General features: G+C 51.9%; 1 protein-coding gene across 1 annotated transcript in view; it reads left to right on the forward strand.

Moving 5' to 3' along the window:
* Positions 1–26417, forward strand: part of HCN4 (hyperpolarization activated cyclic nucleotide gated potassium channel 4) — a 102949-nt gene that overhangs the window by 13988 nt on the left and 62544 nt on the right. Inside the window, exon 2 of the mRNA XM_074549624.1 lies at positions 17577–18000. Coding sequence (XP_074405725.1) covers positions 17577–18000 — 424 coding nt within the window. The remainder of the gene's footprint in view (positions 1–17576; positions 18001–26417) is intronic.

The raw sequence follows: 26417 nt of genomic DNA on the forward strand, positions 1-26417 counted from the left end.
CATAGCTGGGATGTAAAAACAGGACAAAAAGCAGTGTAATTCCTCCAAAGCTCAGTGCCCCCATCAGCACAAGCCTCTTTGCAGGTGAAGAGGAAATGCCAGAGGTGTTGGTGTGTCCACTGGGATGGGAGACAATGCCATCCATGAGTGTGGCTGTGGGGACGCTGCTGGGTGAAGTCAGGGATGGAACCCCTGTGGGCTTGGCAGCTGTTCTGGGGTGCTGCTCTCACAGGGCTGAGCTGTTCCCAAGCACTTCCAGTGCTCATCACACACTCTCTCAGGAGTGGCAGCATTTCTGCTCCCTCTCCCAGATAAGAGGTGCAGAGACAGGCTGTCAGAGACCTCAGCAAGGTGCCAGGAGCTGGGCCCTCCCATTTCCTCAGCCTGGCCCTAAGCTTCCAGCCTTGCTTTCTCTCCACACCCCCATGCCCAAGATTTTTTCTTCACCTCTTTGAAGTTAGGACAGGTCAGTGGAAACTTGTGCCTGCCCCAAACTGGGATCCTAAGATCTGCAGCCCAGTTAGGGAAAAGGAACAGGGTTGGTTATTCCTCTGGTGGTGTGGTTCAGAAAGGAGCATAGCACAGAGAAGGGCAGAGAATTCTGCACAAACTCTTGGAAAACTTGCTTTTCCTAGGCACAGTGTGGCCCTGGCTGGCTCAGGGAGAGGAGGGGAGGATATTCCAATAAAGGAGTTATGTGCTAATATAAACTACCCAGCTGATAAGAGCCCAAGGCTTTGGCAGAGCAGCTGGTGACCTTTGCAGGCAGGCAGGTGACTCTGTGAGTAAGGGCAGTGCAGTTCAGATACTCCAGCTTTGCTCAGCCCCTGCTCCTGGAGCTGCAGTGGTTCTGCTGCATTTCCCTCAGCTCAGCCTGGCTGCAGGGCTGGGTGAGATCATCCCTGCACACATTTTTGTGGATGCAGGAGGGTTGATCACCATTCCTGTGAAATGAGGGTCATTATTAGCCAAATTCCCAGCTGACAATGGCCCTGGGGATGAGTTTTCCCCTTTGGAGGCACCTCAGGCTGTGTGTCCCTACAGGAACCCCAAATTCCACCCAGGGACCTGCTGGTGCTGCACTGCTGTCGCTGGTCCCAGATCCCACTCCCAGCTTGGTGCTTGTGCAGTGCCTCTTCAGGGCAGGATTCAGGCAGCCTGGGGCTCTCTTGCTACAGTAGAAGTGGTTCAGAGCCCTGAATTTTCTGCTCTTTGCCCACAAAACAGCAGTTTCTGATGCAAGGATGCCTTTCCTGAAGGAGATCCCTAATTTACTGTCTGAATATCTAATGAGCAAATATGGGGTTGGATGCACTTGAGAGCAGAACTGATCTGCTCCTGCTTTCCCTGGCCTCCAGTCCAAGACCCTCTGCTGTTCTCCACTGCAGTGACTTGAGAGCTTTCCCAGGTACCCTCACCACTGACCCACCTTCCTCCTCCTCTTCCTCAGCCTCCCTTGGGCCTCCCAGAGCCACTGCTCCCAGCTGGACTGAGGCATAGCACAGACATTTCTGTACCCCCACCACTGACCCACCTTCCTCCTCCTCAGCTTCCCTTGGGCCTCCCAGCTGGGCTGAGGCACAGCACAGACATTTCTGTACCCCCACCACTGACCCACCTTCCTCCTCCTCTTCCTCAGCCTCCCTGTGGCCTCCCAGAGCCAGGGCTCCCAGCTGGGCTGAGGCACAGCACACACATTTCTGCTGCCATGAAGGAACAAGAGCAAAACCCTGGCTCTTGCCTTACTCTGAGCTTAAGCAGGACTGGATTAATAAAAGGAAGAAAGCCACAGAAATCATGTAATCATGGTGGAAGTGCACGAGTTCCCAGGCAATTGATGTGATGTCCCAGCACATCCCTGCTGAAATCAAAGGCTGAGCTGCTGCAGTGGCCTGGAAATTGGGTCCTGTGTGTGCAGAAGGAAAAACTAGAAGGATGTTTTGTGTTTTAGGGAAGAGGGCCCTTTGAGAGTGTGTTCTTGTTGGGAAAGCTGGAATTCATTGAGACACTGCTGCCATCCTCCATTCCCAGAACAGGCCAGGGAACAGACTTGCCTCTAGGCACCACAGCCAAAGGATAAGACTTGTCTTTTCTTTTAAGGCACAAAACTTAAAAGCCTGCAATAGTCTTTTGTGCCTGTGACTCTCAGATCCCAGGGCATGTTTAGGTTCTTTTAGGGTTCCCTTTTCTGCACTCAGGACCACAAGCAGATTTTCCTAGGCTGGTGGGGAGGGCAATGTGCCCATCTCACATTTCCATGTGGTTCTCTGGGCTCAGGCATGAACAGAGCCTGTGCTGAGCTCCTGCCTTGAAGTATGGATTTAAAATTGAAAATAAACCTTTCCACCACATTTAGTGGGACCTTCAGTGGCCAGGGCTATCAGTGCCTTGGAGCAGCTCCTGTCCTGCTGTCCCTGCATGTCTCACATCTAAGGGCTGTGGCAATTTTGTGTCCCAAACTCCTTACAGAGGTTGTTGTTTCTCATTGCCCTTGTAGCTTGTCTGAGCCTGATGCCAAAGTGGAAATACAAGGGGGGTGTTGTTATTTATTGGGTGTTGATGGCTCTCATATCTGCTCTGCCCCAGCTGTGTGTAGGAATAGCTTTGTCACATTCCTGTGAAATAGCAGGGAGATCTATTCCCACCTTATGGCTGGAATAGGAATAGAGAGAAAAAACTCCTTTATTTCCTCTTATGCAGGCTGAACCTGAGTGGTGCAGACATCACAAGGAGCTGTCCTGCCTGTCCCTGCAGTGTCCCTTTCCCAGCCTGTCCCTCTGGAGGCTGGAGCCTCCTCCTCCTGTATTGATGGAAAATGCATCAAGCTGAATATATTTCTGAAACAACTTGTTTCTGGCAGGTTGTTCATTCTAAAAATATATTTATTTCTAATTGCTGAGCAGAATGCTTAATGAATTCTTCCTTCCCAAGAACAATTAATCAAAGAAATGATTTAGGGTTGGCACTTGCTCCCCCAGGGCTCAATGGCTTTGTTCCAGTAGAGCAGGGCAAGTCCAGCCCATAGTGGAAAAGATTTATCTGAGCATTTTTCATGGTGCCCATCACTGTTTGTCTGCCTGTCCCTGGCACTCTGTGTTGCAGGAGCAGCAGGGTCACAGCAAGTTTACAGAGCCCCCCTTATCCTGGTGAGAGAAGAGGCTGCAGCTCCAGCCTGCTCTGGGAGGTCTCTCGATGGGAGCACATGGCTGCAGAGGGCTCTGTGGGTCACAGACCCTGCCAGGTTTGACAGAGGAGAAACCCCTGGGGATCCCCAGCACACCACAAATCAGAAAGTTTGCAGTGTCCTGGGAAGAGCAGGAGAGATGCAGCAGCACCCCAGGTGTTGGCAGGGGACAGGGAGGTGCTGGGTGGAAGTGCCTGATCCCCACACACACTCCATGCTCCTTCCCAGGAGTGTGTGTGCACATTCCATGCCACAGGCAGGGAAATGCCCAATTTCCTCCTGACAGGAGGGGAAAGACCTTAAATATCCTGAATGTGGCCACTGAATTCTTTATGTTGTGATTCAGAGCATCCTCTGTGTCAGGTGTGTGATGTCCTTTTTGGGGAGGATGCATTTCACACATCCACTGCCTGAGTTTTTCATTCTGCTGTCCCAGGGTGTGCACCCAGCCCTGCTGCTGCCCCTCAGTTCCTGCTGGGTTCCCTCACTCCACTCAGCCCAGCCCAGCAGCATCAGGAGGGACAGTCCCAGTTCCTCAGGACCTGCAGGAGCTTTGGGAATGTGAAGCTCAGAGCTGAGTGCCCTTCACACTCTGCATTGGATGCAGAATTCCTGCCCTCTCCTCTCCCTTCTATGGGAGTGAGGCCTCTGCTATCTCCACCCCTCTGTGCCTCAGTTTCCCAGCTGGTGGGGACACTCAGGCACCTGCCCTAAAAAGCTTTGAGGTCAAAAGGGAGCCAGTCCCTGGGGAGCTCCTCAGTGCCTCAGGAAGGCAGTAATTAATTCAGCAGCCATTCCAGGGGGAGGGATAGTGGATTCACGTGGATGCCTTAGGTAAGCACAGCCTCAGTACAGTATGTTTCTTCTGAGACTGAAAATAATCAGAAGCAATTGGACTTTTTTATTTTTTTCTTAACTGCTGCATTTTTAGAAGGTGATTCATCTCTTGTCTGGGGTCTGGGCTACCTGAATAGCCCCAAGATCCCAGAAGCATTAGTCTTTTTGAGGATTCATTGTGCTCCATTGCAGCCTGAATAACTCATTACAAACAAGAGTCTGATGTGAGCAGCAGGAGAGCTGGGCAGGAGAAGCATTTTGTGCTCTGGAAGCTGAAGTACACACAGGCAGTGCCTTGTTACCTTGTCAGGTGCCTCACTCCTTCCACCCCACTCCTTCCCCCTGGCACGAGGCTCTGGCACCACTGGGTGTGAGCCTTGTCTGGAGCAGTGGTGCCAACAGGGACATTGCCCACCAGGGCTAAAGGGTGGGAAATCCTAAACCAGGGAGGATTCCCAGAAAGTGTTGTGGATGATGAGGAGCTGAAGGTCCGAAATACAGCCTAGTATGTGCTCCATCCATCCATCCATCCATCCATCCATCCATCCATCCACTCCAATCCATGCTCTTCAAACATTGCACCTTAGGCACTGCCTCCTGGACTGGGAGCAGAAAATCCCCATTAAAACCTGGCCATCCCTGTTGGCCAGAGTGTGTTTGACCCCAAAGCCACACTGGGAAAGAAGGGATTTGCCCAGGAGTGCCCCCTCTCCTGCAGGGGTGCTTCAGCTGTGCTGTGTAGCCCTCAGGGCTGAGGGGAGCTGTCCTTGCCTCTGGCTTCCCTGTCCTCACTGAACATGTGCTTTAGGAAGTTTGGAGCCTTTACAGGGAGGCAGCTTTGAGTATGATCATTCCAGCAGACCATTGGAAACACCAAAGTGCTTTCTGTCACCTTTTCTGGCAGCTTTGAGCATTCCTGTGCTGCCATGAGCCAGGACAGAGGTCTGAGTTGTGTCCCTGCCCCATCTGGCATGGCCAGAGCTCACCCAGCAGGGATGTGTGCAGGGACTGAGCTCTGGCAGATGCTGTTGCCTGTCTCAGACATAAATCCTGGGAGCTGTGCAAGCTGGAGAGAGGCTGAGGGAGCACGTGTGCCTGGGAGCAGAGCTGAGTAAATCATGCAGCTCAACAGCAGCTTCAGCTTTGATCCATCCTCAGGCACTGGGAGCTCTCCTGGTGCTTTCTGGGCTTTCCTTGTGGGAAATGTGACTGGCCCAGGGCTCAGCTGGGCACACACACAGATGTGGTACCTGGGTGAGTTCCCTGGTGCTGCAGTGCTTCAGAGGTTATGGCAGGTATCCCAAGCCTGGGCTCTGGAGTCTTGAGGAGAGCCTGGGTGTTGGAATGATCACAGAATCCCAGAATGGTTTGGCTTGGAAAGGGCCTTAAAGCTCATCCCATTCCACCCCTGCCATGGCAGGGACACCCCCCACTGCCCCAGGGTGCTCCAAGCCCTGTCCAGCCTGGCCTGGGGCACTGCCAGGGATCCAGGGGCAGCCACAGCTGTGCCAGGGCCTGCCCACCCTCACAGGGAACAATTCCTTCCCAGTATCCCATCCATCCCTGCATTAAGGGACCCCAGTTTCCTGTGGGGGGCCTGTGAGTCCCAGCAATGCCCAGGAGGAGCAGTTTCAGCATCTCGGGTGGTGGCAAGTCTTGTTCTCAGCTGGCAAACGACTTAGCAGGGTTTGTCACTTCCTTGGGGACAGCTGCAGAGCATGAGGGCAGAAATATGTCAGTGCAAGGCAGAAAGCACTGCAGTGTCCCCTCCACACCCCCCACTCCCCAAACTGGGATTCTTACCTAGTTGTGTGACTCATGTCATTTCTCTGCCTTATTTTGGTGTTTAATTTTAGTAAATTTGGCTTCCTAGTGGTGAGAGTGACATCCTCAGCTCACATAAACCCAAATTATGTCAAGACAGACATGTCAACACAAAACAGTTTAGAAGCCAGCCTGTCATCCCTGTGACTTCCCAAGGAGATGAGTGTGGAAGGTCCCTGGTGTGGGTGACGTGTCCTGTGCCCCTCTTGGAGCAGCTTTGAGCTGAGACATCCCCAGAGCCCCCTGCCCTGGGCTGAGCCCTGGGATTGTGCCCCTCTGCCCCTCTCAGGTGAGACCCCACCTGCAGAGCTGCCCCAGCCCTGGGGCCAGCACAGGAGGAGCCCAGAGGAGGCACCAGAGAGATGGAGCAGCTCTGCTGGGAGAGCTGGGATTGTCCACCCGGAGAGGAGGAGCTTTGGGTGACCTCACTGTGGCCTTGCAGGGCCTGAAGGAGCTGACAGGAGAGGCGGAGAGAGACTTTGGACAAGGGATAGAGGGACAGGACAGGGTTAGATGGGATATTGGGAAGGAATTCCTCCCTGGGAGGGTGGGCAGGCCCTGGCACAGGTGCCCAGAGCAGCTGTGGATGCTCCTGCATCCCTGGCAGTGCCCAAGGCCAGCTTGGAGGACCCTGGCATGGTGGAAAGTGTCCCTGCCCATGGCAGGGTGGGCTGTAAGGACCCTTCAGCCAAACCACTCTGATTCTGTGATGATAGGATAGATATGGTAGAAATGTACAGCATCTATAGACAATCATTTTCCTTCCTGTCCCTGTGTACAAACCAAGCCCTTCCCCAGTCCTGCTGCTCTCTCACAGCTCAGAGCTCCCTGGTGCAGATCCTCCCTGCCTGGGCTTTGACTCATGGATGGTGGACATGGGCCAGGGCCTGAACTTCATCATGTCACAGCTTATGCATGTCTTTAGGCTTTAATCCTTCACATTCCACAGCATGTTGTGATGGCTTGGAGGCTGCAGCCCTTATTGATCCATCCCTTCTCTACAACAGCAACATATGGCATGTTTCCATGGCAATAGGTCCCCCTGAAGGGGCTTCCTTCCCTTCCTCACTTTATTGGTCTTTTTCCTTATTAAATCATCAGAGAGAAATGCACACAGGAGAAGGGTCAATGTGTGGATCAATGGGCAGCAAACAAAGAGGAACTTTTCCATATTCATACAAGCAGGAGATTTCAGGAGATCAAACAATGCAGAATTGCCAGGCCCTGAGGTGACAGATGATGCATAATTTATTCTGGGAACTCTGCAATCAGTGCACATCCAACACCTTGGAGACCCCTGGGATGTAGCTGCAGGTGGGCAGGGGCAGGGGAATCCACAAATGTTGGTGAGTGCAGTGGGGTGGGGCATGGAGAGAGGTTAACTCTGCTCTGTGCTGGCCCTGCAGCTTTGGCTCAGTGCTGCACACAGAATGGTGCTGGGTTCTCTACCCATGGAGGGTGTGGGGTGGGAGGATCCTTCCTTCTGGTGGGGTTTGGTCAGCTCTCAGGATTTCTGCTGCTCAGAGTGACCCCAAGATACGTACCAGTCTCTTCTCCCAGCCTGGCAGTCGAAGAAGGAGTCAGGATTCCTCAGCTGTAGCTCTCAAGGTTGTTTATTGTTTCTTATCTGTAAAATTCTTTCTCTGGCCTGCTGAGGTCCTCTCAGCAGGTCAGACAGAGGCACACTGACCACCCTCAGGCAGTGTTGTCTTTTATACTAAAAACTACATGTGCATTATTGACCATAACTTCCCAATACCTATCACCTGTGTTAGGCAGTGAGCTTCTACCTTAAACCAATCCAAAAGTGCCACCATCACCTGGAACATGGAGGCCAAGAAGAAGAAGAAAGAAGAAGGACTGGGCACACCCAAATTCCTCCATCTTGGGACCCCAAGCCCCCATTCTAAAACCCCAAAAATTTACTTCTCACCCAGTGACAAACTATTATTCTACTTCAACTCTCTTGACTTGTAATTCTCCATGTATAGGTGGTAATTTGCTCCGTGGGTCATAATCAAAGTCCCAGGTGTGTTGGGCTTTGTGCCAAGGTCTCTGAGCCCCCTGGCAGGGGCTGGAGCCATCCAGGACAGCCAGAGGGATGTCCTGGGTTCTGACAGTGAGCCAGCCATGGAGTGGAACCTGCTTTGTGCCATGCTGTGACCAAAACTGTCTGAGCTTCCACGGGACAGGAGTCCTCTGGACATGGGGCTGATGGTGGCTGCACTGCCCCGTTTCCCTTCCCAAGGAATCCCGTAAACCTCCCAGTGAATCTGCACCATTCCATCCTCAGATGGTGTCTCCAGCCCCTGCTGCAGTGAATTCCCACTGCAGGACAATTTATATCCGTGCTCACCTCAGAGGTGCTGTGAGAACAACAATAAATTGTCTGGGTTCAGTGTGTAAATGCTGCTCCTTTGGGCCTGCACACAGAGAGGGGATGAGCTTTCCTAGGAGTAGTACCATAAAAATTTCACTGCTTCTGCAGCTTGTTGCAGGGGAATTCTCCATGAGATATTAATAGCTGTGTCCAAGCAAGTGAGAAAATATTAATAATGCTGCTTTAGTCAGAAATGGGATGTGTGCTCTATTGGCCTCCGTGCTCCAAATTTAGAGCCGGAACAAACCGAGTCTCTTGTGGCTATCTCTGGTTCTGAGAGAGAAATGAAATCTTGTTTATTTTTACTTTTCTGGGAAGATTGGCTTCTAAGTATAGATTTAAGATAGGCTTTAATTTGTTAGCTGGTAGCTGCAAGGCAGGAAGGCAGCAGGAGCTGGGGACAGTGGGCAGTGGCTCCATGGGGCCAAATCCACGGGGACTTTGTGCCATGGGTGTGGTTCAGAGTGACTGGGAATGAAAGTGCAGGAGCACCTTGGCTCTGGGTGCTCCAGTTTCTCTGCAGAGCCAGGACTGGGAGCAGGTGTTCATCAAATTGAACATAAATCCTGGGAAATGCTTATCCAGGTGCTGTGGAGCCCCTTGCAGGGTTAGGACCTCACAGATTGGATGGAGCCTCATTATCCCAGGATAGATGCAAGGCATTATCCCAGGACAGATGCAAGGCAGGCAGCAGCACTCCAGCCTCCAGGAGCTTTTCTGCAAATGTGGTGTGCTCAATCCTTGAAACTGAGCTTAGGCTGTGAGCTCACTCACCCTCAGAGGATCCCCTCACAGCTGGGGTGCTGCTGTCCTGGCCATGGCACTTCAGTCCCATCCTCACTTCCCACCTGGCTGGAAGTGAGCACACACTTCTGAGCAGGGGTGGCAGCATCCCTGCCATGGCTTTTCACATGCTTGAAACCACTTCATGTGGGTGTGGTTGTTGACTGGTGCACTTGAGCACAAAGATAATGCAAAGTGAGGGGTTTTCTGAGGCAGGGAAGCAGCAAACACAAGAAGATGTTCCAGCAAAGTCACTGAAGGTCAGGACTGTCTGTCTTGGCTGATTCATAAAGCCTCTTTCAAACGGAGATGGAGGCCAGGGAAGTGTTTGTGTCTCAGTGATTGGAGTTTCTGTCAAGGACAGTCAGCAGCAGCTTCTGGGGGCTCTCTGGCAGCTCCCTGGGCACTGCTGAGTGTCCCACATGGGGCTGTTCTGCCTCCCCACAGAGCCCACACGAGGGGAAGGTGTTGCCATCTCTCCTGAGGGAATGCTTCATGAAGCACCCTGAGCACTGAACTGTTCCCTTGCTCAGGCAAACCCACTGCTTGGTGGATTGTCTTTGGGATTAGCTCTGCTTTCCTGGCCCTCAGTTCTTCAGAATTCTCCAGCAAAATTCACTGTCACGTGGATCCATAGAATGACTTGGGTTGGAAGGGACCTTAAATGTCACCCAGTGCCACCCCTGCCATGGCAGGGACACCTTCCACTGTCCCAGGCTGCTCCAAGCCCTGTCCAACCTCACCTTGGGATTCAGGGACAGCCACAGCTGCTCTGGGCACCCTGTGCCAGGGCCTGCCCACCCTCCCAGCCAGGAATTCCTTCCCAATATCCCATCCATCCCTGCCCAATGGCCGTGGGAGCCATTCCCTGTGTGCTGTCCCTCCATCCCTTGTCCCCAGTCCCTCTCCAGCTCTCCTGGAGCCCCTTCAGGCCCTGCAGGGGCTCTGAGGTTTCCCTGGAGCCTTCTCCTGTCCAGGTGAGCACCCCCAGCTCTCCCAGCCTGGCTCCAGAGCAGAGGGGCTCCACCCTCAGAGCATCTCCGTGGCCTCCTCTGGGCTCTCTGCAGCAGCTCTGTGTCCTCCCTGTGCTGGGGCAGCTCTGCAGGTGGGGTCTCACCTGAGGGGCAGAGGGGGATCAGCTCAGGGCAGGGGGGCACTCAGGGCTGGGTCATTCCCAGCTCTCACCCCCAGCACCCCCAGGTCCCTTTGGCCCAGGGCTGCTCTCAATCCCTTCATCCCCAGCCTGGATTGATCCCAGGGCTTGCCCAGCACCAGCCCTTGGCCTTGCAGGCTTTGCTGAGGCTCACACAGAGCCAGCTGTGCACCCAGGGCCCCCAGATGCCAGCAGCTCCCCATCCCTGCAGCAGCCTGGCAGCCGAGGGTGCAGAGCAGAGGCAGCAGCTCAGGCTGACAGAGTGCCCTGTGTTCTGTGAGTTAAAGACAGGGCAGCACTCACAATGTACCCACTGATAATTGCTTAAATCCATCAGTGCCTCAAACGTGGTGTTTGCAAATTGTCAGCTATTACTGCTGGAATAAAAATACCTCTAAGTAATGTGTATATTTATACTTTTACAGTAGAAAAGAGAAGAAATTTCCCCTTTGCTGCTACTGATCAAATTATAGATTATAGCATGGCTGGAAACCTCTCCTGAGTCTAGACAACCACATTTGCTGCGTGGTGCTTCTACCTCTGAATGAGTTTCTTTAATCTTTGGTATCTCATAGTCTATCTGTAATATAGGATGATAATACCTTCCTAATTATATCTGCTGGGATTTAATTAATGTTTGGACATTACTTTGAAAAATGTAGGGTGTTGATTATTGTTTAATAATGTAGTGTTATATTTAAAAATTAATGATAGAGAAGCAATGGAAATACTTCCTTGCTTGGACTGCAAATGCCATCTCCAAGTATTACATAACCAATAGCTTCCTTAATTTTCCACTTACCAAAATCCATGTAATTATATTTTAAGGTAATAATATGAGCATATGTTCTAAACTTGAAACATGGTTTGGAATTGGGCACTGCTCAGAGGAGATTAGGTGAGCAATTATGTAGATTGAAGATAATCGAAGTCAAAAGCTAAGTGCAGACCTTGGAGAATGTCTTGCCTGGGGTGGAACTGCCAGCTGAATGCGATGGCACTTCTGTCAGGGACAGCACAGCAACTTTGAGGAATCCAGATGCAAAGTGCTGCCAGGCCCACACCTGGTTTGTGCTGGGATCCCTCCCCATCAACCATGTGTTGGTGTCACCATTCCCACCCATCACTGTCACAGGCCTTGTGCTCCTGGCAGGGACTGAGCTCCATGGGAGTTCTGTCCCATCCCATCCCATCCCATCCCATCCCATCCCATCCCATCCCATCCCATCCCATCCCATCCCATCCCATCCCATCCCATCCATCCCCTTTCTGAGCCTGCAGCCAGCTGAGCCACACAGTGACCCAGGGAAGGGACATTCCCTGCCAGCTCCTGCTGGCACCTGGGAGGTGCTGGAGCACCCCTGGGGACGTGCTGTGGGTGCTGCCCTTTCCCAGCCAGCTTTTCCAGGCCTGGCAGTGCCCTGGGTTTGGTGCTTCCAAGTCCTGGAGCAGCCAGGAGCCAGCAGGGCTGAAGAGATGCAGGCATCCAGGAGAAGCAGTGATCCAGGAGATGTAGAGATCCAGGAGATGCAAAGATGCAGGAGATGCAGGCATCCAGGCGAAGCAGGCATCCAGGAGAAGCAGGCATCCAGGAGAAGCAGTGATCCAGGAGATGCAGGCATCCAGGAGATGCAGAGGTCCAGGAGAAGTAGGCATGCAGGAGATGCAGGCATCCCGGAGAAGCAGTGATCCAGGAGAAGCAGTGATCCAGGAGAAGCAGGCATGCAGGAGAAGCAGGCATCCAGGAGAAGCAGGCATGCAGGAGATGCAGGCATCCAGGAGGTGCAAAGATCCAGGAGAAGGAGGCATCCAGGAGAAGGAGGCATCCAGGAGAAACACACATCCAGGAGAAGCACACATCCAGGAGAAGCACACATCCAGGAGATGCAGGCATGCAGGAGAAGTAGAGATCCAGGAGGAGCAGTGATCCAGGAGAAGCAGGCATGCAGGAGAAGCAGGCATGCAGGAGAAGCAGAGATCCAGGAGAAGCACAAATCCAGGAGATGCAGGCATGCAGGAGAAGCACACATCCAGGAGAAGCACACATCCAGGAAAAGCACATATCCAGGAGAAGCAGGCATGCAGGAGAAGCACACATCCAGGAGAGGCACACATGCAGGAAAAGCACACATCCAGGAGAAGCAGGCATGCAGGAGAAGCACACATCCAGGAGATGCAGGCATGCAGGGCTGTCTGGAGGAGGCTGGCACCCAGCAGGCTCTCTCCTGTGCTGTCAGAATGCATGGTTAATTAGCAGTGCTCCCAGGGGCTTTAGTCAGGATGGCAGAGTATTTGCATAGAGCGGTCAGAAGGAATTAAAACTGTTTGTCTTTTCCTTTAGCTGGGTCCTTTCCCATTACACAGCACTCAGAATATTTTTGTAACTCGTTTGACTCTTTTTCTGGTGAGGATTCATGGCAAAGAAGTTTCCAAGTGCACAGGTCTTTGAGTAAACTGTCTATAAATAAATTAATTCCTCCCACCAGGGAATTGCTGGACTCAGAGCTGGTTAAATGTCCTTTAGTGTGTTCAGGAGCAGTGAATCACCCTGTTCCTCCCTTTATCTCTGGGGCAGAGCAAAGTCTGTAACTCTCCAGCAGAAGCAGCCTGCTCCTATCTGGCAGAAGTGATGCTTCCAGAGGCAGCCAGGGATCTCCTCGTGCTTCTCTCTTGCTCTCTCTGTTCAGCTGTCTCTGTGAGTGGCTGTTCCTGGGGTCAGCTTTGCTCCCACTGTGGCTCCAGGCACCCTCACCTCCCCTAATGTCACTGACATATTTCCTGAAAAATCCCTTTGCCAGGATTTCTTCTCATGGAAAGCTGGGAAGCTTCAGCTTCTCCATGTTTTGCTTCTCTGGAATGTGATTTGGAGAATTGTTTACCCAGCATGTGAATTGTTTTTAATTAATAACTAATCCCAGTCCAGCTGTGTTGGGACTTTGGTCAGTCACAGTTTTTTTATTACCATTCTTGTCTAGCCTTTTAATGGATCCTTTCTCTTTCTTTAGTATAGTTTAGTATGTCGATATGATGTGATATGATATGATATGATATGATTGATATGATATGATATGATATGATATGATATGATATGATATGATATGATATAATATAATATAATATAATGTATCAACTTTCTGAGAACTTAGAATCAATTCTCATCTCTCACCTTGTCCTAAAACCAACACCACCACAACAATTAATAACCACACCCTAAAGTTCTTTCCAGAAGGTGATTTCTGTTTCCAGCCCCAGAGCCCTCCTGGGAGCTGCAGCACGATCTCTTTCCTGCCAGGCCCTCTGATCCAGCTGCATTCCAGAGCCAGGAAAGGCAGCTGCCACCCCGGAGAGAGGGTTTCCAGCAGCTCAGAAGGGATTTAGCAGCGCTTGGTCCCCACCGGCAGGGGATGGAGATTCCGGGTGGGACTCAGTAGGTGGCACTCTCCTTCTGGAGTCAGCCCCGAGCCTTGGGACAGAGCTGGCCTTGGCTTTGGGCTTGCTTTGAGCGAGCTGTGCTCATTAAAGAGCTGTTCTTGGGAGGTCAGCAGGGCTGGCCACGGGCTGGGAGCTCAGTTCCAGTGCTGGGGAGAATCTCCTGGCCCCTGGCACTGGCGGGCAGGTGCATTGTTGTTTGTGCTTCAGCCCTGAGCTGGCTGCCCTTCAGCAGGAGCTGAAAACCCCAAAAAGCTTTGTTAATTTAGAGGTGAGGCCACTCAAGTCCATTTTCTCTGGACTGTGCAAGCACTGTGGAGCCAGAACAGTTCAGAAGCCACAAATGCCCAGGGTTTCAGTGCTGTTGTGAGCCAGTGGTGCTGCTGAGTCTCCCACCTCTGGGATTCACTGCTTGCTCTCCAATTCCTCACTTCCTGAGCTCATGCTCTAGAATTGCCCACACTGCACCACGGAATGAAAAAGGAAATTTCATTTAATTGTAAAGAATGACTTCCAAAAGCAATATCCCAGCCTGCTGTCACAGTGTGCTCTAGGCAGAGCAGAAAGATGGTCCAGCATTCCAAACCCACAAACCAATACCTACAGAGTGTACAGGCTGTCACATCAGCTGAGTGACACAGCAGTGCTTAAGGAGCACATATTCCTGAAGCGTCTGTGCCACAATAATTCTTAGATACATTCTATTTAAATAATACATCAGAAATTAAGAGATCTGAGGTAGTGGTGCATGTTAAAATGTGATTTTCAGATCCAAGGAGTGTGCAGAGAGTAGGATGGAGTATAAAAACCAAGGGTGTTTGAACAAGACATCTGGTTTATATAGTGCTGTCTGTTCCCTGTGCTCTGAGCTGCTCAGTTGCACTGAGTCAACTGTAATAAAACAATACATTCATATTTATTAATTTTTTATGTAGGCTTTTGGAAACAGGAAGAGAAGTGAGAAGAAGACAGGATATCAGACATCCCAGAGATGCATCTCTGTTAGGCTCTTTTGCAAGCCATACCAATGGCTTCACATCTGCTTAGGCTCAAAAATCAGATTCAGGTCCTAAGCCTTGCTTAGCCTCAGCCTTCCATGGACAAACCCCACACTGCTCACTTTGCCATGTGGCTCCTCTGTGCAAGGCAGGGATAATAACTCTGCCTCTCCTGGGTGCAGCACAGCCAATTTCATCACTGTCAGCTCCGTGGAATCCCTGGGTGAAAGGAACAACAGAAATGCAGAAAACATGGGTTATTAATAGCTGGTGCTTGCCCTTCCATACATCACATGCACTGTTAGTCATTGTGGCCAGTAATTTACAGGGAGGGGAAAGATGTTCCTGGGAGCAAATGCAAAATGACACTTGGATGGTATCAGCCCTCTGAGGTGTTGCAGGCCCACAGAGTCTAATTAAGTCTAAATGCACTGATGCCACCCTGAGCAGATCCTGCTTCCTATGTGGGTGAAATGGAAATGTGCAGGAGCTCTGCGAATCTTAACAGGGGAATTTGAACTGCCAGGCAGTTCTTGTTGGAAAGGCAGGTGCTGCAGTTGGTGTGCAGGCCAAATTCTTGGTGTGTCCCAGCCTTTTCTGCCTCCTTCATACAGCCCCAAGGTTGTCTGACACCTTTATTAGAGGGGTCACTGCGCACAGAAGTTTCCCTTCTCTGGTTTTAAGTGGTGGCTTAAAGGTCAGAGCTGAGGGGCTGTGACAATAAGGTGGAGTCAGCATGCAGCCCTGAGGAGAGCTGTGCTGTGAGGGCTCAGGAGTCTCCCCTGCCCACACTGCACACCCTGGGAGCTCAGGAACTGCTGAGGGTGAGGTTGCAGGACAGCTGAGTGCACTGGGCAGGGAGAGGCTGGGCTGGCAGGGGTGCTGCAGTCAGGGGAAAGCGTTTCACTGGCCTTGTGTGTGTGCAAAACATCTTCCTTGAGCTGGGAGCCACCCTGCCACTGCTAGCCATGACCCCAAGTGTAGAAATCACCACCCAGCCCAAAAAAGAGGCACAAAAATGCAAAGATCTCAGAAGAAAGGCACTTACCTTCCCAGCACTGCAAACCTGGCTGTGCCAGGCTCATGCCATTAATTTGAAACTTGGGAAAACTAATTTTCTCCGGGTCTATCTCCTTGTGTATTCCCTAAGGGAAATGAAGGATGGCTGGGAGGTTATTTATTTTCAGTAATAATGCACACACTGCTTCCAGACTTCCTGCTATTGTGTGATTATCCAGATTAATTGCCTGGGAAAGCTGCAGCATCATCTCAGGCCCTTATTAAGGAAGCTCACAACACGGATTTATATTAATGCATATTGCTGGGTGCCACAGCCTTGCTCCTGGAGGCAGATGGACAAATCCCACTGCTGAGTGCTGCCTGCAGACTGAGGGGGGGATTGCTGGCACCTTGAAAGCCAGGAGGAGAGAGCTGAGGTCATTTTTAGAAAGCTTGTTAGTGAATAACTTTGCTTATTCTAAAATCAGTTCCCATCAGCCTCTGCTGAATGATTGTGAGAATTGCTGGGGTGCTGCTGGTTGCTGACCCTGTCTGAACATGGGCAAGGGCTGGAATCTTAAAGATGCTTTTAGGTGTTTTAAAGTGTTCTTACCAGGGAGAGAGGCTCTAGACAGAGAAGGCTTTTAAGGTATATTCTGCCCTTTTGGTTTCCCTGCTGAGAGTTTAACAAACCATGGAGTTGCCTTGCTCTGAAAATCCTGTTCTGCAGCAGCTCAGCCTGGTCCAGGTTCCAGCCAAACTGCCACTGACCAAGGTAGAGCTGGAGGGTTTTTAAAGCAAGTCCAGCTCTCCTGAAACATCTCAGGGATTTTGGCTGTAGAGGGTTAGACAAAGGAGCAGGATGTGCACATCCTTCAGCAGCCCAACACTTCCCTCTGATAAATCAGTGTCAGTGCAGGGTCACACTGATGCTCTCACTGCTGTTGAGGTGATTGCTCATCTCCTGTGACAAAGGGGTGATTATTGTATTAGTAACTAGTGAGATTAGAGTTGCTGTAACTAATATTGGATTAATAACTGATGATATTAGAGTAGCTGACCCATAGTGCACAACATGGGGTGCTGGAATCTTGGCAGTGTGAGTCCAGAGTGCAGCAGCATCCACATGTGACACATGAGGAGAGTCCTGGAGCACCACTGTGCTGGGCAGAGAGGCTCCTCAGCGAGCTCTGACACTGGGAAGGGTTTTAGTTTCACCCTGGGAGAGCTGGGACCACATTGTCTGACTGTGCATCTGTGGGAAATTTAAAAAATCCCAGTGGTATAAATTAGGGGTTCTACTCAGACTGAGTGTTACAGTAAGGGCCACTGGATAACACTGAGCTACCACTGGAGTGCAGATAAGCTTCCTGGGGACTGTGTTTCATGGAACAGGAGTTAAATGTTGGTGTTACTGTCCTTAGAAAGGGAATAGGCATCTCCAGGCACTGACTCCAAGCTTTATTGATTGTTTCTGTACAACATGGGAGCCTGTAGAGTGTGGGCTGAGCTCCTGGAGTCGAGCTCGGCAGGAATCTGAACTGAAGGCTGGAGATGAGAGCACAGGCTCCAGTTCCATCCTGATCCCAGAGCTCTCAGTGCTGGCTGCTTCTAAAGCAGGATCAGGCAGCAGGAGCACAGCCTGGTGGTTTAACCCCACATGGCTTTATTGACACACAGACTCTGAGGCCTCCCCAGCCCTTCTCTGCTTACCCAGCAATCCCTGTAGTAACCTCAGGTTTCTGAGTCTCTCCCCAGGCAGCTCCCAGGTGCCAGGAAGGTGTTCAAGCAGGCATGCCCAGCCCTGGCTCAGCTCCTTTGTGAGCCCTCGAAGGCAGAGCAGGAGAGTTCCTCTGATATTAATTAGTCAATTAGCAGCTTGTGCAGCAGAGCCCAGGGGATGACTGACAGCAGAGATGGATGAGTTCATCAGTGCAGCTGACCCGGGCTCCCCGACCTGACCTCACATGTCTCTGTCTTGCTGTCCAGGTTTTACTGGGATCTCACCATGCTGCTGCTGATGGTGGGGAACCTGATCATCATCCCTGTGGGCATCACTTTCTTCAAGGATGAAAACACCACCCCGTGGATTGTCTTCAACGTGGTTTCGGACACGTTCTTTCTCATCGACCTTGTCCTCAACTTCCGGACAGGCATCGTGGTGGAGGACAACACCGAGATCATCCTGGACCCGCAGAGGATCAAGATGAAGTACCTGAAGAGCTGGTTTGTGGTGGATTTTATCTCCTCCATCCCCGTGGACTACATCTTCCTGATCGTGGAGACGCGCATCGACTCCGAGGTGTACAAGACGGCGCGGGCGCTGCGCATCGTGCGCTTCACCAAGATCCTGAGCCTGCTGCGCCTGCTGCGCCTCTCCCGCCTCATCCGCTACATCCACCAGTGGGAGGAGGTGAGACAGCCCTGCCTGCCAGCTCTGCCCTCCCACAGCTGCTTGCCTTCAGTGCTCCTTCTCCTTCCTGCCCCTAATGTCTGATGCTTTGTTGGGAATCCTGCAGGTTGTGGGCTGTGGGCTCTGGGGTCAGCATCCACGTGGATGGTGCTGTGTGGGCTGCAGGGGGGTGGGCACAGGTGGGCCCCTTGCAGGAATTGTGGAGCTGGTGAACAGAGCAATCAGCCAGACAGCGAGGGCTTGCCCTCTCAGTGCCCCCAAAGGTCCAGGAACAGCTCTGAGGAAAGGGCTGGAGACAGCTGATTTGCAGAACCTGTGGCATCTGTTTGCCATCTGCTGCTTCTCTGTGCTTATCTCTTGAATGAAGAGATAAGCATAGGCATGTGTTAGAGCCCTCTTGCTTTCTGTATTCTCTGACACTCTGCTAAGGGAAAAAGGAAGGAAGAGCAATCTGCAGACAAAGGTCTGGTGAAAAGCAAGATCCCCACAAGCCCAGGACCCTGTGCTGCTCCCAGGGGGAATTCCAGGGTGCAGGGTGAGTTGTCAGGAATAATGTGGGTAAAGCCACAACCTTGCAAGTAGCTTGGAAATCAGCTGTTTTTCTCCTGTCTCCATGCTCTCCAAAGCAGAGAGAAAGCTCCCTGCATCTCTCTCCACATGTCAGGAGCATATTTTCAGGACAAGGAAAGCTGGTCAGGGCAATTTCATCTTCCTCGCCATACTTTGTGTTGTGCTTTGGAGCAAAGCCTGCTGCAGAGCATGATCTAATGCAGGGCATGCTCCTGGGAATGTGAAGGGGAAGCAGCCATGCAAGTCATGGCTCGATTGCAGCGAGCTGTCACAACATTAATTCATGACAGAGCTGAGCCCTTCCCTCCTCCAAGCACTCACAGGGAGAGAGAGCACTGGGACATGCTTCACAAATCTCAGCCTTCATCCTTGTGGTGCTGCCTTTTGTGAGGGCTTCACTTAGAGCAGAGCAGAGCCTCATTGAGTTCTGAGATGTCACTGGACAGTGCTGGGGAGAGGCAGCCCGAGCCCTCAGATTTATAATTTATAATTTATAATTGATATTCATTCACTCTGTGGCGCAGGCAGGAGTGCAGAAAGAGATGAACAAAGCACAAGTGTCCTTCTGGGGTGACTCAGTGAGTCAGGGGCTGACAGGCACTGACATCTCTCCAGGTGTGCTGGCCTGTGCCGTGGTTGCTTTGCTTCCCTCTCCTCTCCTCTGAGTGGCTCAGCAGAGGTGAGCTGGTGGCTCAGGCTCTCCACAGACTCACAGGACCCGTTCCTTGACTTCCCTCCCAGGAGCTGCTGGAAGAGGACTGAAGTATATTTGCGGTTTGGTACTGAACTTGTTTTGAAAATGACAAGACAGGAGCAGATCAGTGTTTTTCCCTCTCTCACTTGTAGTTTGACCGAGCAGCCATCCCCAACATCTGTCTCCAATGCCATTCCAGGGATGCTGTTTCTGAGCTGCTGTCCTGGGCCCTGGCACAGCCCAGCTGGGTGCCCTGTGGGGCACAGGCTCCCCAGGGTGGGGCAGTGCTGCCAGGGCAGGGCAGGGCAGGGCTGCTGCTGGTTGCAGTTTGGGACTGCAATGCAGACTCTGTGCACTGCAGAGCCCTGACAGCAAACACCACGGGCTGTGTCAGACTGGGCTCGGCCCAGGCTGCAGTTCCTGGACAGAGTTTGACACTGGGAGCTTCTCCAGCTTCACAGCAGGGAGGGAGGCAGGGGGAAGGGGTGATCCCCTGTCATTGGTGCAGTGCTGCCACTGAGCAGAGGGGACACAGGGAGGGGGGTGCTGCTTCATCCCTGCGTGGGAGTTGTGCTCCTGCAGCCACGCTGGCAGCTCTCTTCCTCTGAAGGGCCTGCAGATGATCCCTGTCTGAAAGGCCACATTCATCTTTCCTCCCTGCACCCCTCAGTGCTGATCTGGGAGTGCCAGGACAGAGCAGTGCTGGACAGACTCCCTCTGGGTGTGCAGGAGGTTGCTGTGCACAGCTAAAGAAGGAGGAGGATTTGGGAGAGGGGGTGCTGCAGGTCTGCTCCCTGTGGTGCCCCCCTCCTGCTCCATGCCTCATCAGCTGGCAGTGTCTCTGTAGCTCTTTGCATCTGAGCACATCAGCTGTTGGGAGATGTGAGCAGGGTGTGCTGGGCCTCTGCAGAGGAGTGTGTGCCCTAGGGGAGCGTGTGCAGGGCAGAGCTGTATGGCCAGAGAGGGATCACCATGGCACTGTGTGAGGGCAGAGCATCCTCACTGCACAGAGCTGGGCCAGTCCCTTCCCATGGAGGCAGGGGCAGCACACACAGAGCCCTCCCCACTCAGCCACTTGTCTTGCTGGGGTGAGGGCAGGGATCAGGGGGCCCTTCCCAAGCTGCCAGCAGCCTCTCCCTTCATTCCCCTGCAATTGGCCATGCTCTGCATGAATTTATCTCCGAGGCTGCAGTGAGCAGGAGCAGCCTTCTCCAGGGCTGCAGTGCTGTACAGCAGCCAGGCTCTCATCAGTTCCACATCAGCGCTGCTCAGGACTCTCTGAGCTGGGGCTGCAAGTCCCAGCAGCCTCTGCCATCCTCCCCAGGTCTCAGAGAGGTGCTCTGGGGATACAGCTGGGCAAACAACCTGAAGAGAAAAGGAAGGCAAAAAGCAAGAAAAACAATCTAAGGCACTCGTGTTCACTGGAGTATGAAAATAAGCTTAATTCCAAATGTAGCAGTTTCATTTGCATGATGCATTTTGCATGAGTGGTCCCACGAATGAATTTACCAGAAGGGCAGAGTATAAATAGAGCCTTGCTGAAGTGGCTGCCGTGTCTCCCCTGCAGTTGGGAGCTTGATTGCAGTGTAGGCAGCTGCACTCCCACTGCCTGGGCTCTGGCTTCCCTCAAATGTGGATCACCAGCCCCAGTGGTGTTCCCTGGAGTTCCCCAGGCCAGGAGCACAGGGCAGAGCAAACAGGGCTGCTCCAGCCAGGCTTGTGCTCCCCCAGAGTAACTCCTGTTATCTCAGCCTTTCTTTGGGGTGCCCAGCTTGGACAGTGCTTCCTGCAGCACATGGTCCCAGATCCAGGTGTCCCATTGTCCCACTGTCCCATTGTCCCACTGTCCCAGGGTTAGGGAGCTGGGGCTCCCCACTGCTGAGCTGAGAGAGTGTCCAGGGAAAGGAGATCCAAACATGAACATCCTACAGACAGAAAAACAGCAGAAACACCATGGAACCCATGGATTCAATAGGATGAACCATCCAGGTCAGATTGGGAGTCAAACCCTTCAGTTTTCTGAGCTTTCCCTGTTGAATACCCAGCATCTACCCTGTGGCTGGTGCTGAGGTGCAGTAATCTGTGTTTAATATCAAACTATTTTGACTTAAGAACATTCATTGGAACAACAGCACAATCCTGCTCCTATAAATCTGTTTCCAAATAGCACATAGGGCAAGATAACCAAAATGTTTTGATTGCAGACTCTGTGGGAGGGACTGTGATGGGAAGGAAAGGAACTATTTGGGTTTGATATATATCAAAATGGTAATACTGTCATAAGTGAGGATTTTTCAGATGTTTTTCAGGAAGAAAAATACACCTTTTGGTTTCTGCAGCTGAAGCCTGAAGCAAAGGACAATTTGATGATTTTCAGGCTATTATGTTATTGAAACCTTGCAAACTTGCCTGAGTGCTGTCTTTTTCTTCCCTCTAGTTTTTATATTACAGAGGAGCTTTAGGAGGGAGGGAGTGCATCCTCTCAGGTCCCAGTGACAACTCCCAGTAACAACTGGGCACAGATCAGACCCTCTAAAGATAATGTCACTTTCCAGAAGCTTCAGCTGTTTATAAATGGACCCAAAGCTGGAGGGCCTGTGTGGAAGGACCAGGAGAGAGCTTCCAGAGGCCAGGAGAATATGGCTCCCAAGTGATTCTCCTTGATTTGCTAATTCCCTTTGTTTGTCTGACCTATCTGTAGCCTCTCCTAAATGCAATTACAATAATGTGGCTGGAGGCCTGGGGTATCATTGTCACCCCTAATTATGAAGGGATGGGACTATTTTGGGGCTAAGAACTATTTATGGCTCAGATAAACATCACTCAGAGACAGTGAGATTTTAGAGGAGCAAGCAGGCAGTCACAGCCCAAAGTAGTCACAAGTTCTTTGTTACAAGGCAATGCAGAACTTTCTAACCCAATGAACAGATGCCACAAGGTTTATTTTGCTTTTCTAATCTGTCACCTTTACTCACTTCTGCTGCACTGTGAATGCTTTTACCCAGCAGGTTTCTGTCTCACATGCACACACACAAATTCTTCTGTTGTAACTTCTAAACTCTCAAGGTTGTGAGCTCAATCCTCACACAGGGCACCAGTTTGTTGGATTAAGCCCTTTTCTGACCCAGAGATGGGGCACTGAGAGGTGTTTGAAAAACTTTCATTCCATTTTCAATCTCATGAGAAGGGTGAGACAATACAGATGTTAAAATTCACACCGTCACAATCGGAAGCCAACTATTTCCTAATTACATTATGAGCATTTCTTGGCCTATCAGCTTTTGTCACACCATGCTGGAAATGCTTTAAAACAAATAATCTAAAATTCATCTTCCATAGTTCTATTTCTCCAAAATATCTGATCTTATCTGCAAGGCCATCCTTTGAAACTTGTTCCTAGTTCCATTTCTCTCTCAGCAATGTCTGTCCTATTCCATGGCATTTCTCAGTCAGCATTTCTTATCTCAAGGTTTGCATACAGATATGTGAGCCTTCTGTCAGGCTCTGAGAATTCTCTACAAACCCATTTCCCACATCAGCTTATTCCATACAACCCCACCCCTACACTAGAAACCCTTCACCATCTATCAATGCAGTTTCTCACTTATTCAAAGCATATTCTTACAGCTATACAAACATAAGTTTATGATTTTTCTGTTTAATGTCTGTGTATTGTATATTTACATCAACCCAAGGCTGCAAATCAAACCCTTCAGTGTCTGTGGAAGTTTCTGCTTTTCTGATTCCCACACAGAAAAGGGGAATGGGATGGGATGTTTGGCCAAACGTGTAAGTGGAGAGGGGAGGAGCTGGGCAGTGACTGTTCCCAGCACAGCAGGGTCCTGTGGCACAGGCAGCTCCAAGGGCCTGAGCAGATCCTTTCTTAATAGAATTTGCAATTCTGTCCCATTAAACAGCAAGGCAGGCCCAGGAGAGCAACTCATCAAAACCTGTGGCCAGGCTTGGGTACAATCAGCCTCAACAAACACCAGCAGTGTGGCCAGGAAGGGACTGGGGGCTGGGCTTCTTCCTAATTTGCATTACCTCATTTCTGAAGCCTTATTAAGCACTTTCTTTAATGTGCTTGCAGGAGCTGATTAAAACCATAATGCAAGATACAGGAATTTTCATTCTCACTGCACAAAGTGACCCCAAACTTGAGACATCTTTTCCTCTCAGAGAAAATCCTGGCTGCCCTGAAACAAATGGCAACACCCTCTAGTTGGAATATCAGTCAGAGGTGTTTCATTATTGCACCACAGCCTCTCACATGGAACTGTTGTCACTTGTGCAGCACAAAATCCTTGTGAAGGGAGAGCAGACAGCACAAGGACATGGATATTATTTATTCCTGTACATTGAATTTTCCTTCTCCTGCCCCTGGGCATCCCCTGCTCCATCCCCTGCCCTGTGCCAGGAGAAGCACACCCAGAAAAGTTTTTTTGGAGGAGCTGTTCTTTGGCAGGAAGTTCTACTGCTCTAATGGAAATTCAGCTCCCCACCTGGGCCCTGGGAATACAGTTTCAAAGAGAATATCATCAAAAATGGCTTCTAATGAATTACAAGGAGCCAGGCAAATATTTGAATAGCTGTGCAGCCACGGGGCTTGCCATGAAAAGGAAAAAGCTTTTCCTTTTCCTACACTCACCTCCTGGCAGTGCTTAATGGGTCCTGTGTCAACAGCAGGGTGTGAGCAGGGAATGCCTGCTCTGGGCTTTGGGGTTAGGGCACACAGTGTCTGTCTGTCTGTCTTTTGTCTGTCTGTCTGTCTGTGTCTATAGGATACCTGCTGTGGGCTTTGGGATTAGGGCACAGTATCTGTCTGTAGGAATACCTGGTTTGGGGTTAGGGCACAGAGTGTCTGTCTGTCTGTCTGTCTGTGTCTATAGGAATACCTGCTCTGGGGTTTGGGATTAAGGCACACAGTGTCTGTCTGTAGGAATGCCTGATTTGGGGTTTGAGATTAGGGCACAGTGTCTGTAGGGTACCTGCTTTGGGATTAGGGCACAGAGTGTCTGTCTGTAGAAATACCTGCTGTGGGATTTGGGATTAGGGCACAGAGTATCTATAGGAATACCTGCCATGGGGTTTGGGATTAGGGCGCCGAGCTGTGTGTCTATAGGAATACCTGGTTTGGGGTTAGGATACAGAGCCATCTGTCTGTAGGAATTCCTGCTTTGGGATTAGGGCACAGAGCCATCTGTGGGGCAGGAGCTCAGAGCCAGGCTGTGGCAGTGGGAGCCTTTTGCTGTCTCAGGGCTGGTTTGCCCTGGTGAGTTCTCAGCACAGAGGTGCCCGTGTGGCAGATCCAGCTGGGCACTGCCCTGGGCAGAGCAGTGGGGTTGAACCCTCCCTCCTGCAGGGCAGTGACAGGGTGCTGCTGTGCTCAGCTCTGTCAGGGGTGCCAGGGTCCCTCAGTCTGCCCTTTCCTGCTGGCTGGGGCTGTGCAGGGTTCCTAAAGCCACAGACTGCTGCTCTCCTGGTAATCCCTGGCAGAGCTGGGCCTGGCCTCTGTGGGTTTGCTGTCTCTCAGGGAACTCTCATCCCCTGTGCCCTGCCAGCCCCAGCTGCCTCAGCTCCGTGCCCACTGTGCCAGCTGCCTGGCATTTGCCTCGGGCCATTGTGTTTGGAGGGTCCATTATCACTGCTGTGTTACAATAACAGAGGGAGGGATGTGCTGCAGCCTGGCACCAGGGCTCCTCCTGCCACTGTCACTTCCTGAGGTTTGATGGAGATTTACTGACAGGGTTTGTTCCAGCTGCAGCCCTGCAGGAGCCGGGCCCAGCCTGCCCTGGGGCTGGCACACAGGGCACAGTGAGGAGCTGTCACCTACCCTGAGTCAGCCTGGAAGGCACCACCCAGGCACAGGATTGTGTTGGGAGGGCTCTGGAATATCCCAGGGAGGAAACCCCAGAGCCTGTCTGGGCTCTGCTCAGGGCTGGGCACTGCCCAGGGCAGCAGTTCTGCCTCATGTGAAGGGCAGCTCCTGGGCTCAGGCCCTGCCTGTGGCTCTGGGGCCATTGCTGGGCCTGGAGCTGAGCCTGGGACCTGCTCTGCTCCTCCCTGCACACAGGGACCAACAGGGACACTCAGGGATATGCAGGGACACCCAGGGATATGCTGGGATAACCAGGGACAGCGCCCAGGGACACCCAGTGCTACCTAGGGACACCCAGGGATACCCAGGGACATCCAGGGATACCCAGGGATACCCAGGGACACCACCCAGGAACACCCAGGGATATGCTGGGATACCCAGGTGCAGCACCCAGGGACACCCAGGGACACCCAAGGACGTCCAGGGAGACCCAGGGACACCCAGAGACACTGAGGGACACCCAGAGCTGAGGGCCCCTCTTAGCTGGGGCTCCTCTCCAGGCTGAGCAGCCCCAGTCCCCCCAGCCTCTCCTCAGCAGGGAGGTGCTCCAGGCCCTTCCTCATCTCTGCAGCCTCTGGAGCTCTGTGTCCCTGTTGTCCTGAGGAGCCCAGAGCAGTTCACAGCCCTGCAGGGTGAGCACAGGGCAGCAGCTTTTGTAAGGTGTGTTTGTGACAGGGACAGGGGGCTGACAGCTCTGTATTCCTGTTAAAGGGAGCTTCTAAATCACATCCCCATGCTGTGAGCTCAGGAAGCAGCAAGGCCAGTGCCCATTCCCTGAAGTGTGTGGGAGCACAGATTTCCCCCTCAGAAGGGCTGTGCCCCACAGAAGGAGCACTGTGAAAGGCTCTGCAGCAGGAATTGACCCCCTCAGGGCGTGTCTGTGCCCCCAGCCCTCACAGCCTGCTGCCAGCACATCACCTGTGACACCCACACAGACAGTGCTGGTGCTGGGGACAGCTGAGGCAGCTCCTGAACCTTCCACAGACTGATTCCTGTCACACTTGGGCTCCTGATCCAATGCCAGCTCTGTTTTGTCCCTCAGAGTGTGTTCTGCCAGGCTCAGCTCAGACTTGGAGGCCAGTTTGTCTGAGGCACATCAGCCCTGGCAAGTGGGTGCAAATGAATGGCTCCTCTTCAAAGGCTCTTCCAGGAAGGCATTATTGATTGCATTCAGAGCAAGTGGGGAACTTTAATGAGACAGCCAGAGAGAGAGAGCAGCATTTCCCTTGCCTCCCTGGCTGGGTTCAGCAAGGCAGGGCTGGAGAGAACGTGCCA

The sequence above is a fragment of the Zonotrichia albicollis genome, chromosome 11, assembly GCF_047830755.1.
Source record: "Zonotrichia albicollis isolate bZonAlb1 chromosome 11, bZonAlb1.hap1, whole genome shotgun sequence".
Lineage (NCBI taxonomy): Eukaryota > Metazoa > Chordata > Aves > Passeriformes > Passerellidae > Zonotrichia > Zonotrichia albicollis.